At 44.5% G+C, this 16,280-nt stretch overlaps 1 protein-coding gene across 4 annotated transcripts in view; it reads right to left on the bottom strand.

Annotated features, from left to right (window-relative positions):
• The window catches only part of Tom1l2 (target of myb1 like 2 membrane trafficking protein), a 117,482-nt gene that overhangs the window by 53,772 nt on the left and 47,430 nt on the right, over positions 1 to 16,280 (bottom strand). For all 4 annotated transcript variants that reach the window (XM_076871541.1, XM_076871542.1, XM_076871543.1 and 1 more), the window contains exon 2: positions 1,979 to 2,063. In XM_076871541.1, the coding sequence (XP_076727656.1) occupies positions 1,979 to 2,063 (85 nt within the window). The remainder of the gene's footprint in view (positions 1 to 1,978; positions 2,064 to 16,280) is intronic.

Below are 16,280 nucleotides of genomic sequence, written 5' to 3'. Positions count from 1 at the left end.
TAAGTGGCAACTGAAAGGGATGCAAGGAATAAGGAACCCAGAGTTCCTGCCCCTGCCCTCAAGCTACATAGGTATTTGTGCAATTCACCAGAAAAAGAAGAGTTTTGAAAGTCTGAAGGAAGGCAGCCAGGCTGTTTCTAGTGATTATGGTATTAGAGAAGGGCCAGAGCAGGGCACTGCCCCCAACTCCAGAGTCACCTGTGCAGTCACCCTGTAGCACCTCTCTTGGGAGCTGAGCTGGTAGCAGACCCCTCAAGTCTGTTCCATCTCAGAACATGACAGTTCCATCCTGTGCCTCTGCAGGCTCCAACCTTGGGAGTTATTTTTGACTCTTTCTCACATCCCACACCAACAAATTCCATTGGCCGTATCTTCTAAATCTATACAGAATCTAATAACTCTGTACTCTTTCCCCTATTACTACCTTCCTCAAGCTCACCCACACCAAGATGACTGTAAGAACCTACCTGGTTTGTCTGCTTCTGGCCTTGGCCTGCCTCCAGCCAGGCCATTCTGAACACAGTGGACAGAGCAATCTCTTTAATATGGAAATCAGAACATGCCTCTTCCTGATCAAACATCCCTGTGAATTCCCTCTCACCAAAAGCTGAAGCTACCTTAGTGCCTACGCAACCCTGCACTTCTGGATGCCCTTCACATCCTTGACATCATCTTGGGCCTTTACTATTGAGCCACTTACTATTCTTCAAACACACCAGATACACTCTGCCTAGGATTTTTGGACTTGCTGTTCCCTCTGCCTGGATAGTTCTTCCTTGGTATAATCCTCACTCCCTCATCTCCTTCAAGACTTTGTTCAAGGTCACCTTCTTGGTGAGATTTCCTTGATTACTATTTAAAATTGCTAATTCCCAGCCTTCTCTATCCTTGCTCCCTCCTGTCCCCATCTGTGTTTTAATTATCTTCTTCACAGCCCACCTTCCCACTCTAGACTAGCAGCTCCTCGAGGGCAGGGAAGGAGTTTGACTTGCTTACTGCTATGCTGCTTCTACTTAGAACAGGACCTGGCACAAGGCAGTCATGTCACAAATATCTGCTGAATGAAAGCAGGTCCAACCTTCTGAAGTTAAGTAATTGGCCATTTCATATATGGAAAGATAGTAAGTTAACTACCAAGATTCACAGGTTTGCCTGGGTCCCAACTTTTTCTTGCACAGTCAGGACCCAGCAGTCAGAAGCCCTCTAGTAAGGGTCAGGAAGCATATGGGCACCCTACCATCAGCCCAACTTGTGGGGGTTTTCTGCTGCTTGGGAAGGGACTTAGCCATCTTATAGTGGAGAAGAGCATGGAAAATCCTCAAGAATCACCTGGCAATAGAAGAAGGCATAGTGACTGTAAATAAAGGGCTTATAGTGTGGAACTGGGATAAACACAGAGTAGTCTGGAAGAAGTACAAATAGAGTGGACTTTAAAGTAGAAGGAGATAACACAAGGAACAGTAAGAACAAACAGATCCAGGAGTGCAGGAGCACAAGAGGGGCAAGTCATGGGTTAAGTCACCTATGCCAGAAACACTCAGCTGCTCCCTGCCATGAGTGCCCCTTGCTCATTCCCTGCCTTGTCTGACCACACTCTGGATTGCCTTCTGTGACTCCTGGGTCTCTTGACCAACAAACCAGGGCAGAGATAGCCCCACATTTGCCAAGGGATTGCAGAGGCTGAGAGGAGGGCAGGAAAGGTAAAGATTTGGTAATAGAGACAAACAGCCGCTAGGGACTGGGTAACCAAGCAGTTTAATTTCCACTTATGATTCAAAGCAGGTGATTACCAGGTTGGGGGAGGAGGGGTAGAAACAGATGGGGGGAAAAAAAATCAATGGCTTATCAGTGAACAGACTAAAACAAAACTGGAAGTCAAACCCACCATCCTTGAGCCCTGACCAGCTCTGAGTGACCCCAGAGAGTGGAGGGAGGCTTTGGCGGGGGTGGGGGGGGTTGGTTTGGCAGGGACACATACCCTTCTTCCGTCTCATTGATGATGTCACAGATCTCCATGTTCAATGTCCAGTCCTCACTCTGCAGGGAGCCATCAGTTGCCTTTTCTGTGAAATCATAGAGAACACTGTTTTACATTTCTCCTAGAATAAGGAGACCCAGGAAGGAAATGAGAGATGAGACCAGAACCACACATTCTCTGCCCAAGCAGATGGGCTGAGCCGATGGATCCAATCTGAGGGTGCTGCTTTCATGAAAGAACACTCATGATTTAATTTCCACTTATGATTCAAAGCATCATAAGTGGGCCCGGGGGCCAGGGTCATGACAAGGCCCTTCATTCTCTAAATTCCAGACCAGAAAGCTCCAGCCCGAGCCATCACAAATCACCCAACACAAGAGCATGTCAAGTATATGCACCCATAGGTTCAGCAGCCAAACCACCTGGGTTTGAATATAGGCCCCATCACTTACTAGTTATGTAACTTTGGGCAAATTACTTAACCTCTACATGCCAAAACTACAGTACCTACCCTCACAGAATTGTTAGAAAACTAAATGGGTTAATATATGTGAAATACAACATGACAGTCAGTCAGTCCTCTATAGGTACTTGTTATCACAATGACTAAAGATCAACTGCTGTAGTTAAAAACCACATTTTAGAGGCTAAAGTTGTGGCTCAGTGGTAGAGTACTCGCTTAGCATGTGTGAGGCACTGGGTTCGATCCTCAGCACCATGTAAATGTGAAAATAAAGATATTGAGTCCACCTAAAACTAAAAAATAAAATAAAAATAAAACACATTTCAGAAAAGAAGGTGGAAGAAGGGAGCATCATTTGGTAGGCTGCTTATTAGGTTTGTTATCATGGTTTGGATCTTAGATGTCCCCCAAAAGCCCATATGTTAAAAGCGTGGCTGCCAGTCTGTAGTACTACTGGGAGATGGTGGAACCTTTGGAAAGTGAGGCCTAGTGGATGAAAATTGGATTGCTGGGGGTGTGCCCTTAAGGAGATACGGGGACCCCAGCCTTTCCTTTCTTTCCTCTACCATGTGCTTCTCATCTACACAGTCAACCAACATGGACTGAAACCTCTGAAACTAGGCGCCAAAGGAAATCTTTCTTCCTTATAAGCTGTTTTTCTCAGGTATTTGTCACAGTGACAGAAAGCGAACACACACAGTATGTTACATGTTTTATTTCATAAACAAAACAATCTTCTGACCATTCAATGGAGAAAGGACAATCCTTTCAACAAATGATGCTGAAAAAAATTGGCTCTCCACACACAATAGAATGAGGTTGGACCCTTATCTTATACTTAACTCCAAATGAATTAAAGATGTAAACATAAGAGTGAAAACTATAAAAGTCATTGTGACATTAGATTTAACAATGATTCAAGGGATATAATGTTAAAGGCAAAAGAAAAAAAAAATTGAACTGCATCAAAATTTAAAACTTCCGCCAGGTGTGATGGTGCACACCCGTAAGCTCAGCTAGTCAGAAGGCTGAGGTCAGCCTTAGAAACTTAGTGAGATTCTGTCTCAAAATAAAAAATAAAAAGTACCGGGATATAGTTCAGCATCTCTGGGTTCGATCCCCAGAAACCAACCAATCAACCAATCAACAAAAACTTCTGTGAATTAAAGTACACTATCAACAGAGTAAAAAAGCAACCTATGGAATGGGAGAGAAATCTTTGCAAATTATATATATGATAAAAGGCAAATATTCTGAATATACAAAGAAATCCTACAACTTAAAAACCAAAACCCACCCAATTAAAAAATGAGGGAAAGAGGACTGGGGTTGTGGCTCAGTGGTAGAGCGCTTGCCTAGCATGTGTGAGGCACTGGGCTTGATTCTCAGCACCACATATTAAAAACAAACAAACAAAAAACAGATAAGCGAAATAAAATTCCATCAACAACTAAAAAAAAAAATTGAAATAAAATGGGGGAAAGAACCCAAAAGTTGTAATTTTTAAGAAATCACCAAAAAAAGAAAGAATATACATAGACATTTCTCCAAAGAAGATATACAAATGGGTCACATATAATTAAAAGATATTGCAACATCACTAAGCATTCAGGAAATGCAAATCAAAATGCAAATCATCTTATATTCATTAAGATGGCTACTATAAAAAAGCAATAAGTGTTGGTGAAGATGTGGAGAAACTGGAACCTCCCTGTACTGTTGACAAGAATGTAAAACAGGATGGTCACTATGGAAAACATTATGTGGGGTCCTCGAAACATTAGACACAAACTTACCATAAGATCCATTAGGTCTTTTGAGTGTATACTCAAAAGAATGGAAAGCAGGGATACTTGTATACCCATGTTCATAGCAGCGTTATTCATAATGGCCAGAAAGTAGAAACCATCCAGCTGTCCATTCACAGGTAAATGGATTTTAAAAAACATAGTCTATTCATACAAAAGACTATTATTCAGCCTTAAAAAAAGATAAACTTCTAACACATGCTAAAACATAGCTGAGCTGCTGGGCATGGTATTGTAGGTACCTGTAATCTCAGTGACTTGGGAGACTGAGGCAGGAGGATCACAAATTCCAGGCCAGCCTGGGCAACTGAGTGAGACCCTCAGCAATTTAGCCATACAACTGGGTTCCACGCCAGCACCAACAGAACAAAACAAGAACTTTGAGGACATTATGCTGAGAGCTGAGTAGAATAAATAAGCCAGCCACAAAAGGCCAAATACTCTCTGATTCCATGCCTGTGCGGTCTCCGGAGTGGTCACAGTCACAGAGACAGAAAACAGATCAGTGCTTGTCAGGGGCTGAGGGAAGGGGAAAGTGGGGAGTCAGTGTTTAAGGGGGACAGTTTCATTTTGGGAAGATGAGAGTGTTCTGAAAAATGAATGGTGGTAATGGCCGCACAAGGATGTGAATGTACTCAGCACCATAGCACTGTGCGCTTAAAAATGGTGAAAATGAAAAAGTTGTACGTTATGTATATTTTTCAATTTAAAAAAATCACCAAAAAAAGAAAGAATATACATAGGCTAACAGACTTTTGGGTTGGAGGAAACAAGGAAGTGGGAATCAGAGAAAATTCAGGCCTGTTGCCTCATCTAACAGGAAACCTAAGACCCAGAGAAGAAATGGGGATCAGCCTAGGAGCTCAGGATCAGAACCAGAATGAGGGCCCCGCCAGCTGTGAGCTCCATTAGCATGGGGACTAAGTGGGACTTGCCTTCCTCCTGTGTCCTCCAGTGTCTAGCACTTGGTAACTCCACAATCTGCTGGTGTCTGAGGAAGGACTGAGTTAACATTCCTTCCCCCAAGTCAGTGGTTTTCAGCCCTGGCTGTACAAGAGACCCACCCGAGGAGCTTCTGGGACACATATGACCTAGAGGTTTGGATTTAATTGGCATAGGAGGGGGTAGGTATCAATATTTTTAGAAAGTTTCCTGAGTGATTGTGACATGCTGCCAAGATTAAGGACCACTGTTCCACATCATGCCCTCGGTGTGCTCTCTCTAGCTGGGCAGTGAGAGGCAGAGCCTTGGTAGTTTCCTCTGGGAGAGCACAATCTCTGGCTGGTTCTCACTGGCTTATCTCATCGTCCTGCCTGCTCTGTATCTGTCACAGCACAGCAGGGTGATATTCATTGCCTCAACAGCCCGTTGGTACAGGTACCAGAGCACCCAGAATACTGTGGTTGTCCTGTTATAGCTCCGAGCTGGAATGCCTCATGCCTGCCTGCCAATCTGCCTCCCCCATCACACTGACCTCTGAAGGCAGGGTCTTATCCATCTCCCTCTCCCCAGTTCCAAGGATGCCAAGTGCTACATTGCAGAGCTTTGTCAATCTCTAGTAAATGGTATTGGGACCATGTGGCTTTACTTTGCCTTAAAGTTACGTAAAGAGCTGCCTTGGAGGAGTCTGCAGGCTAGTTAGATGGCACTCTGGGTACCTTCCACTGGTCCTGTTATCTTCCTCTTAAGATGGGTGAGGGAGGGTGGTGACAGCTGTTATAGAAAAGGACATCTTATAAGGCAGGGATGAGAACTTGAAATTCATTCTCTTGTCTCTCCAGAGGAAGGAGAATATCCACAATTAACATTCACAAAGCATATTTGAAATCTGAAGCAAGAGGCAATAATGGATCTGTGTAGAATGTTGGGATTGATTTTTCTTTCCACCTGGTTTGTAGAGGCCAATTTGCCTCACTAGCAGATAGTAATCCAGAAGGCTCATTTCATACTATTGGGCATACTACCCAGTGAGCTCCCTACCCACTGAAACCTCTTTTTTTCTTTCTCCACACCTGGCATGGAGCATCCCTGAATGCCATTCCCTGGTGCTGGCACCTCTGGGCTCCTATCCACAATCAATTGTTAGGGAGATAGAGGATTTGACTATTTTTCCCCCCAATGCTCACCAAAAGCATGCTGCTGAATGCAAAATGCTAATACCATCCTCTTTTGCCTTCTGGTGCTGGCTGTTTCTGAAGTCACTATATTTAACATCAAAGTGTTAAAAAAAAAAAAAAAAAAAAAAAAAAGCACTAGCCAAGAAACCAAGCCCAGTGGATTGGGAGGCTCCTCCCAGCAGGGATGTCTTAGGAGGGTGCATGGGAGGGGTGGGTGGGCAGAAACACTATCACTGCTGTCAGGGTCAAGGCTTCAGGGCATCATGGCAGGTCCTACACCATGCAGGAGGTGGCTTTTCCTGAGCGGAGAAAATGCCATGGCAACAGCAACCAGATAATATGCTACTCTGGCACTGAAGGTTTAATGGAAGCTATATCCAATTGCCCCATCCCTGCCCAGCCCAGTCCTGCATCGCCCCTGGCCATTAGCATTTCACCAGAGAGCTCAGCATTTTGCAACCAGGGTCACTGGTGTCTTAATCTTTACCTGCCCCACAGAACAGGAGGTAGGAATGGCTTGCCCCATGCTCCCTGGAGTATTGTTTTTGCTGTTTTACTATGCTTTATTTTAGGATTTGACAACATATGTGACAAAAGAAATGAGATTGAACTTTGCTTTCCTCTGGCCTGGGGACCAGACGAAGGAAGGGCGCCCACAATGAGTGGCCTCAGTTCCAGAGGCAATCAGATATAACTTTGTTCCCATTTGCCGGGAATTCTTTTATGAGGAGAAAAATAAGAATTGATTTGAGCTGCTCTGTCAGCCTTACTTCCCTCGTCTGTCTCAGCAGAGCCAGATACCCACGGTTCTGTTTGTATGGCATTTCCAGCAAAGTGAAAAGAAAGAATGTTCTTTTTTGGGTTGGTTCCTTATAATCAAAATGAGTATATGTCTTTTAGCTTGAAAAACGCTGAATCCCAGTAATTGAATAGAACGCGCTGACCCTGAGGATAAGTTATCATGCCTTTGAACCCCTTGCTGGTATTATTAGAGGAAGGGAGAGGGTGAATATAAGGTTAATGGATTCTGCTGCTAAACCGAACTTGGAAATGAGGTTTCATTGATTTAATATTTCCTCTATTAAGCCTCCCAAGACTGTGTCCCTTGTGGCCCTACCAAAGAGCAATCTCGGTATGTCATAGCCTGAGTTCTATGAAGGGAATGACGACTAGCACTGGATGGCCCCCTGATGGGCTGGCCTCGCCCCTTGCTGGCTGGGAAGGGTCACAAGGGCATTCCTGCCACAGAGCCCTGGCTTCAGGATGAGCCTCCTGCTGGGGAGGCTGCTGGGTTGATGGCCAAAGACATGCCCCTATTGTGTGTGACCCCACTAGTGAGTCACTTCCTCTGAGAGGGGACCTAAGCTGGGGGGCTGGGGGATATGCAGGGCAGGTATTCAGAGGCAGTCTGGGTGTAGCAGGAGGCTGGAGACAAGGATCACTTAACATGGAGGAACTCCCACAGCAAGGGGGCTCATCCTGCTTCTGCCTGGGCTTTCGACAGTGCACTCTGCTATCCCAGGGGCTGTACTGGGCCCATCCTTCTGTTCCCTTAACTTTTTCTTCCAAAATGACGGGTGCCTCACACTGTTCTTCCCAGGTGCCTCCCACCACCCCTGCCCTTCCCAGTCTTGCCACTTACCAGCCCAGCTGTTCTCCACTGCATGAGTCTGATTTCCCAGAAAGGCCCAGACCTGCTGCTTCCTGGCCTTGTGAACTGAACTCTTCTCTTACTTGAGATGAGTGGGATGGGGGCAGGGTGTCCCTAGAGCTCATCTGGCTCTTACCCACTGCTGATGCTGAAGTGCCATCTCAGCCCTTCCTCATCTTATAAACAAGAATCCAAAACTGCCCTGTACCTGCCAAACTGGAGCCATCTGAGGACTTTGGCTAAAATTGTTCCCAATCTCAGGAGCCTCCTCAGGGCCCTTGCACAGCCCAACACCAGTATCACATTCATGAGGAGGCAGTCTCACCATTTGTGGGTGGGTTTGCTTTGTCAGGGTGGTCAGAACTGTCTATGGGTGCTGAGTGTGATGAATAAGAAGAGTGAAAAAGATGAGGATGTTATCTTTTTTGGTAGAAAAATGAGTGATAATTAAAACAAAGAGGCTTTTTTGCAGACTGAAGGCTGCTGCACACACATTTGGAGCAATTGCTATATTCTTGGAGTGTGTTGTCACTGCCTGTAAGTGCAGCTTTTGTTTGGATATGTGAGTTCTAGTGTGTTATGTAAAAAGCAAGTGTCACTTCTCCACAGCTTCATCCAGTAGAACAAGGACACTTCCAGCTTATACAGAGGTCATTTATTTTAGCATCTGCGTCTCAATGGAAGTGTGAGCTGTATTAAGCTTTTGTTAAAATAGTGGTGATGGGATTCCTCTCATGAATTGAGAGTTAGGATCAGGCAATTTCAGAAATCATCAAAGACAATCCACCTCACATCAGGACTTAGGCTTTGCTAGAAGATAGGACAAAATCATGCAAATGCTCAGGCTTTACAAGGAGACAGACCTGAGATCAAATATTGGTACCACAATTCAATTATGTGATCCTGGCCTACCAGATGTGAAGTGGCATCTCACTGTGGTTTAGACTTGCATTTCCCTAATGATTAGTGATGCTGAACATCTTTTCATGTGTTTATAAGCCATTCATATATCTCCTTTGGAGAAATATCTACTAAAAGTCCTTCATCTATTTTTAATTTTTTAATTTTTTTTTCAATTTGAATCCAGTTGTGCTCTACCACTGAGTTACATCCCCAGCTGTCTTTAAATTTTTTTATTATTATTTTTAGTTTTTAGGTGGACACACATCTTTATTTTATTTTTTTTTACGTGGTACTGAGGATTGAACCCAGTGCCTCACGTATGCTAGGTGCGCTATCACTTGAGCCACATCCCCAGCCCTTAAATTTTATTTTGAGACAGCACCTCACTAAGTTGCACAGGCTGGCCTTGAACTTAGGATCCTTCTGCCCCAGTTTCCTGAGAAGCCGGGATTATGGGCATGCTACCATGCTCTAGTCTGTTTTTTAATTGGGTGGTTTTTAAAATTTGCTTATTTTTAATATTGAGTTGTAGTTTTTTATGTATTCTAGATTCTGGATATTAATCCCTTATCAGATATATGCTTTGCAGATATGTTTTCCCATTCTGTGGGTTATCTCTCTTGATAGTGCCTTTTTTTGTTGTTGTTTGGTACCAGGCATTGAATCCAGGGGCACATCCCCAGTCCTTTTTTGTATTTTATTTAGACGAAGGGTCTCACTGAGTTGCTTAGCACCTTGCTAAATTGCTGAATCTGTCTTTGAACTCATGATCCTCCTGTTTCAGCCTCCTGAGATGCTGGGATTACAGGGGTGCGCCACTGCACCTAGATTGATGTCTTTGATGCACAAAATTTTTAATTTTGATTGTCCTACTTATCTATTTTTCATTCATATATATGTGTGTGTGTATATATATATGTATACATATAAACATGTGTGCATGTGCATGCATATAAACACATATATTCTTTTGAGGTGGGGTCTTGCCATGCTGCCCAAGACTGGCCCTGTCCTCCTAGGCTCAAGCAACCCTCCTGCCTCAGCTTCCCAAGCATCTGGGACCACAGGAACATATCACCATATACAGTTTCTTTTAGCAATATTTTGTAGTTTTTAGTGCATAAATTTTTGCCACATTGGTTAATTCCTAGGTATTTTAGTCTTTTTGGTGCTACTGTAAATGGAATTGTTTTCTTAGTTTTTTTGGTTTTTTTTTTTTGCATTGTTCATAGCAGTACAACTGATCTTTGAATGCTGATTTTGTATGTTGCAACATTGCTAAATTTATTTAAGAGCTCTAACAGGGTGTTTTGTATGTGGTATCGTGAGGGTTTTCTATATAGGAAGTCACGTCATCTGTGAACAGAGATATAAATTTTACTTCTTCCTTGCCCATTCTGATGCCTTTATTACTTTTCCTTCCCTAATTGCTCTGGCCAGAATTTTCATTACTTTGTGAACAGAGTGGTAAAAGCAATCGTTCTCGGGCCTACATAACCCACTCACACACCCCCAGAGCCAACGACACTGAAGGATGACCCATTTCAGTCCTCCTTCCACAGAAAAGATGGGTGAAAGCAGGAGCCCCAGGAGGATGCTGCAAGCCTGAGGAAGTCACCTCGTATTTCTCAGGCCTGGGGACCTTCACTTCAGCTTGTCTATCCAATAGCCTCTCTGGAGTGTCCTGGTCTATGCCCTCTGAGATGCCCTTCTTACTGACTAGGAGCTGTGAGTACATTTTCAGTCCCCTACCTGAATTTAAAGCTGCTTGGAGGTACAGCATTTTCATGGCCTCAACAGGTCTAACCTTATACTGTCAGGGCTCTTGGGAAGTAAAATGATGACTGTGAGCCTTTCAGAGGTCCCTGGCCAATAGGCCCCATGCAGTTTGGTGCAGGCAAAATGTGCATCTTTGTGTATGTATAGTGGAGGCTATTATGGGAAGGGGTTGTGAACTCAGACTACTGTGAGTCCTAGTTCTGCCAATTACTATGTGACCTCAGGGTAGTCACCCGACCTCCCCTGGCATTTCCCACATCTGTAATATGCAGTAATAAGAGACTTCTCTCTCGTGGTTATGAGAGAGTAAACACCCAGAAAAACCCAACAGAGCCCCTAGCCCAGAGTTCCCTTCTCCACACGCAGTTGGCATGGCTGTTATTTCTGTTATTATTGCTGTTCTTCTAAAAGGGGCTCTCTGCCAGCACCCTGCCCTGGGTATCCAGCCTTGAACATTCCCGTGTCACGACTGCCACCTACAGGTAAGCAGCCATGCACAACTAAGCCCACCAGCTTCAACACCCTTGGAACTCTCCAATATCTCCAGCCTTTAAGATTTCTGGGTTTCTGAGCCAGGAGAGCTCCAGCACAGAAGCCACAAGGGGCTCCCCTTCCCGAAGGAAGCCCCCAAATTTGACTCGGCTCCCAGGTAGGATGAAGAAGCAGTCATGGTACAATTTCAAGAATCTAAATGTTAAAACTCCTAGAGCACTTAAATGCTCTAACATTCAGTTTTAACTAAATGTTAAAACACCTAGAGCTACTAAAAGAGTCACATTTCCTGGCCCCTGGGAAGTATCATGTGGGGGAGAAGGGAGTACAGTGTGGTTGCTAGGCCCCATAGCAACCTCTTGGCCTCAAAGCCAATGCTCAATGGTTGATCTCAAGTCTTAAAGGAATGAGTATTCCTTTCACCAAAAACCAGAGAAAAAGAAGGAAGAATGAAAACTACTGCTTATAGGGGCTGGGGTTGTGGCTCAGCGGGAATGCACTAGCCTAGCATGTGCAAGGCCCTGGGTTCAATTCTCAGCACTGCATAAAAATAAGTAAACAAAATAAAGGTATTGTGTCCAAGTAAAAAACAAATATTTTTTAAAAAAAAGAAAAAGAAAAAAAAAGAAAACTACTGCTTATTAAACATATAACTTTTGGTCTGGGCCAGTTTTTGTTTTGTTTTGTTTTGTTTTGCTTGCTAGGAATGGAATCCAGGGCCTGATGAGAGATACTGTACCACTGGCAAGTACCCACTGAGCAACACCCCCAGCACTCTGGGCCAGTTCTTTTTATGCATGATTTATTTGACTCTCCCTTCCCCTCTAAGCAAGTTCTCTCTAATAGGTGAAGAAATGAAGCCTAGCAGTGACCAATCCCACAGTGCACAGCCGGCAGGTAGGAGTACTGCCAACCTCAGAACTAGGTCTTTCTGATAGACTGGGTCTTGGATCCCAGCCCATTCCCAAATAGAAGGCAGTGGGGGTGGGGCAAAGAAGATACTGGTCCCTACAGCAGACTGGACCAGCAGCTGTACTGATTTTGAAGGTGAAAGCTAAAGACCAAGGGCTAAGAAGTATAAAAGAACATGCTGATGAAAGGATTAAGTTAAATTACTTGCTGGATTAACTTTGTTTTTGCCTACACCACCACCACTAGGGATTGAACCTAGGGTGCTCAACCACTGAGCTACACCCCCAGTCCTTTGGATTTGGGGACAGGATCTTGTTAAGTTGGCCTCAAACTTGGGATCTTCCTGCCTTAGTCTCCTGAGCTGCTGGGATTATAGATATGTGCCACCATGCCTGTCATTTCCTTGTTTTTTCTACAAATTAATAAACTTTTTATTTTGGAACAATTTGAGATTTACCGAAAAGTCGCAAAGACAGTACAGAGAGAGCACCCATACACTTTCTCCCAGTTTTTTTTTTCATGTCAGCATCTTACGCTATCACTGTATATCTGTCAAAACCAAAACACAGACACTGATATAGTACTACTAGCTAAACTCCAGATGCCACTCAGATTTCTCCAGTTTTCTCCTAATGTCCTTTTGTGTCAAGGATCTGATCTGAATGCCACAGTACAGTTGGTCTCCCCCTCTTTTTAATGTCCTGTTTTCTTTAAAGGTTGACAAACCCACAAACTCACTAACTTACTCTCCTGCCTGAAGATCTCGGTTCTGAAGGCAGCTCTGTGTAAGCCCAGACTCCACACCCAGCCTCATTAGGGCCCACATCCTCCCCCTCCCCAAACAAAGGAGCCCTTCAGGCCAGCTGAACAACAGAGAAAACAGCAGCTTGTTAGCCACACAGGCCTGGGGCTGCTGACCCAAGTTCTTTTTTAACTGGAATTCCCTTAAGGGGAATCCACAGATTTAAAATGCATCTGGGGTGTGTTCTCTAGAAGCAAAGGCGCTGGTTTGATGTATTTCCTTCTTTGTATTTAATGGAATATCTTATGAGTGGAGTAAATGAGTATGAGAGAAGAGCAGGGGAGGAGGCTGGTGAGGGCTGGGATGGAGATGTGCCACCTTGGAGGAGGGGCCCCTGCAGGAGCCGGTCAGGCCAGGAGGAAGGTTGCCTGCGGTTGTCCCAGCCTAGCAGGCTGCGCTCTTATGTCAGGCAGGAGGGCCAGTTGACTGGGAAGATAAAAGGTCCCCTGGGACGTGGTGCTCAGGTTGGAGCTCTTGCTCAAGCAGATCAGATAAGCTTAGGGCCATGGCCACAGATTCCCAGGAACTTCTCTCTGCACACTGCTTTGCTGCCAATTTCTTCTTCCCCAGAGCACTTGTCAGGGGCTGTGGACCTCAGCCACATGTTCCCCAGTGGTCCTCACCTCTCTAGGAAGAGACATGATGTGCCTGAGCATTTCACTGTTCCTGATTGCGGAGATGCCCCTCAGGGACTTCTCTGGGAATGCCATTCCTTGGGGAGGGACAATATGCAAAGCCATCTAAAGACTTCCCAGTTTAAGTCAAAAATTTAAACTGAAGGAATGAGATGTAACTCAGTAGAAGAGCACTTGCCTAACATGCCTAAGGTCCTGGGTTCCATCCCCAGCACCACAAAACAAACAAACAAAAACCTTGAACTAAGAGGCCTCTCCCTGCCCAGCACTGTGCTAGGCTGGGATGGAAACAAGCAAGACGGAGCTGTTGACCATAAGGAGTTCAGATGGCTGGGAGATCTGCAGACAGACAGCTAGAACCCAGTGGAACCAGGGTTAGCATAGGGGTGTACACAGAAACAAAGACTGGTGGATCAACAGATCATTAATGGTACTGAAGAGGGGAGAAGAGGGGCCTGTGATAGCAAAGGCAAGGGAGAGCAGGGATTTGGAGGAGAGGAGAGCCAACCAGAGTGAGAACAGCCTGCAGGCGCAGGGCTGTGGCAAAGGTGAATGGCGAGAGGTCAGAGGCCAATTCTGGAGAGTCTTTTCATTTTCTGTGTAGAGTCTGGGGCTTTTCAACAAGAGTGTTTGTGACAGATCACTCTGGGAACAGCATGGGGGCTGTATTGGCCCAAAGAGGCTGCAGGCAGGAAGCAGGCGGCAGGTCATCATAACAGTTCATGAAGAAAGAAGACAGGACAGCACGTTGGTCAAGGGCATAGCTTTGAATCTGATGGACTAGGGGACAGTCCAAGTTCTCTATGACTCAAGGCACATTTCTTACACTCTCAAACTTCAGTCTAGACATCTCTTCGTAAGGCAGGCAGAACAGTCACACCTCCTCACAAGGTGAAGTCAGATTCAAAGAGTTTAGTGATGCAAAACACAAAAAAGAAAATCTGGAACATAGTAGGGGTGCACAAAATGTGAGCCATAGTTCTTTTTTAAAATTTATTTTTGTGGTGCTGGGGACTGAACACAGGGTCTCATACATACTAAGCAAGCACTTTAGCACTGAGCTATACCCCTAGCCCAAAATATTCCATCACATGGATACACAACCACCTTTTGATTATTACAAATAATGCTGTTATGAATCCTCACAAAAAAATTATTTGTTTCTGTGGCGCTAGGGATGGGATTCAGGGCCTTGTGCATGCTACGTAAGCACTCCACTGCTGACTTGCACCTCCAGTCCCTATCAATCAACAATTCTTAACATGCATTTTGTGGACTGGACCTCGGGAAAGATGAGATTCAGGTACAGAAATCAAAAGGGGAAGGTAACCATCTCAAGGCTCCTACTGCAGCCTCCAGGTAGAAGAGTCAGGAGGCCATCCTAACTCACCATTGGGCTGGGAACAGAAAGGACCTTGGCTGACTCTGTTAGCCAGGGACCAGCTAGCCTATGAGGCCAGTCAGGGACTACAAGCATCACCATGAGCAAAACTGAAAAGGAAGGTCTCCTTTCTGCCTCAAAGAGTGATTACAAAATCCCAAGCCAGGAGAAAGACTTCCAAAAGTTCCCCAGGGCTCCTACCTGCTGTGCTCATTAGAGCCAGAGTGCTCTGACTAACTCCTGCAAAGAGCTGCTCTTCAGAACTGGGTACAGAGAAACACTCTCCTTGCCACCATCACAGCATTCGCAGTATTCAAAGACATCTGTGGGCAGCAGTCAAAAGCAACCCATCCGAGCAAGACTCAAATATTAGCTCTAATGGTTTTCATCCAGAGGCCTAGTCTTTGGAAGAACAGCAGCCAATAATCAAAAACACCCATGTCAAAATGATGAAATTAAACTTTTACATTTAAATTAACATGCATCTTGAAAAGAATACCCACTGCTGGGAAGGTGAAACCAGAACATCACATTTTTGAAGACAGCACACATTTCAGAACTCTCTGGAAAAACAATCTGGGCAGTAGACATCAAGGGACATGCTATAAAGGGTGCTTTTTCTCTTTTGCTTTTTCCTTTTTGCCTTCCCTCTCCCTTTCCTCCCTCCCAACTTCTCTCCCTCCCTTCCTTCTTTCCCCTCTCTCTTTCTCTCTTTTTGAAATAGGGTCTCACTGTGTTGCCCAGGTTAGCCTCAAACTCCTGGGCTTAAGACATCCATCTACTTTGGCCTCCAAGGTAGCTGGGACTACAAGTATGTGCTATGACATGTGGCTATTTTTAACTTATATACACAAATTGTACATGCTTATGGGGCCATGAAAGGGTCTCATCCTTTGACCTAGTAATCTCTTTAGGATTCATAGTGGGAAAAAAATATGTAAAAGAAAAAAAGCCAGGCTGGGGCTGGGGCTCCGTGGTAGAGCACTTGCTTGGCATGCATGAGGCACTGGCTTCGGTCCTCAGCACCACATAAAAATAAAAAATAAAGGTATTGTGTCTACCTACAACTAAAAAAATATACATATTAACAAAAAGAAAAAAGCCACATACAACTTTGCAATTCCACTCCTACATATACACCAAGAAAAATGAAAACATGTCCACACAAAAATTTACTCACAAATGTTCACAGCAGCCTTGGCCATAATAGCCCCAAAAGTATAAACCCAAATGTCCATCACCTGATGAATGGATAAGCAAAATGTGATCTATCCATACAATAGAATATTATTCAGCAGTTAAAAAAATTGGAATTCTGACACATGCTATAACATGGCTGAACCTTGAGGACATTCCACT

This window comes from Callospermophilus lateralis, chromosome 11 (genome assembly GCF_048772815.1).
Source record: "Callospermophilus lateralis isolate mCalLat2 chromosome 11, mCalLat2.hap1, whole genome shotgun sequence".
Classification (NCBI taxonomy): domain Eukaryota; kingdom Metazoa; phylum Chordata; class Mammalia; order Rodentia; family Sciuridae; genus Callospermophilus; species Callospermophilus lateralis.
The sequence above is the reverse complement of the archived record's forward strand: the minus strand, read 5'-3'. Positions and strand labels throughout refer to the sequence as shown.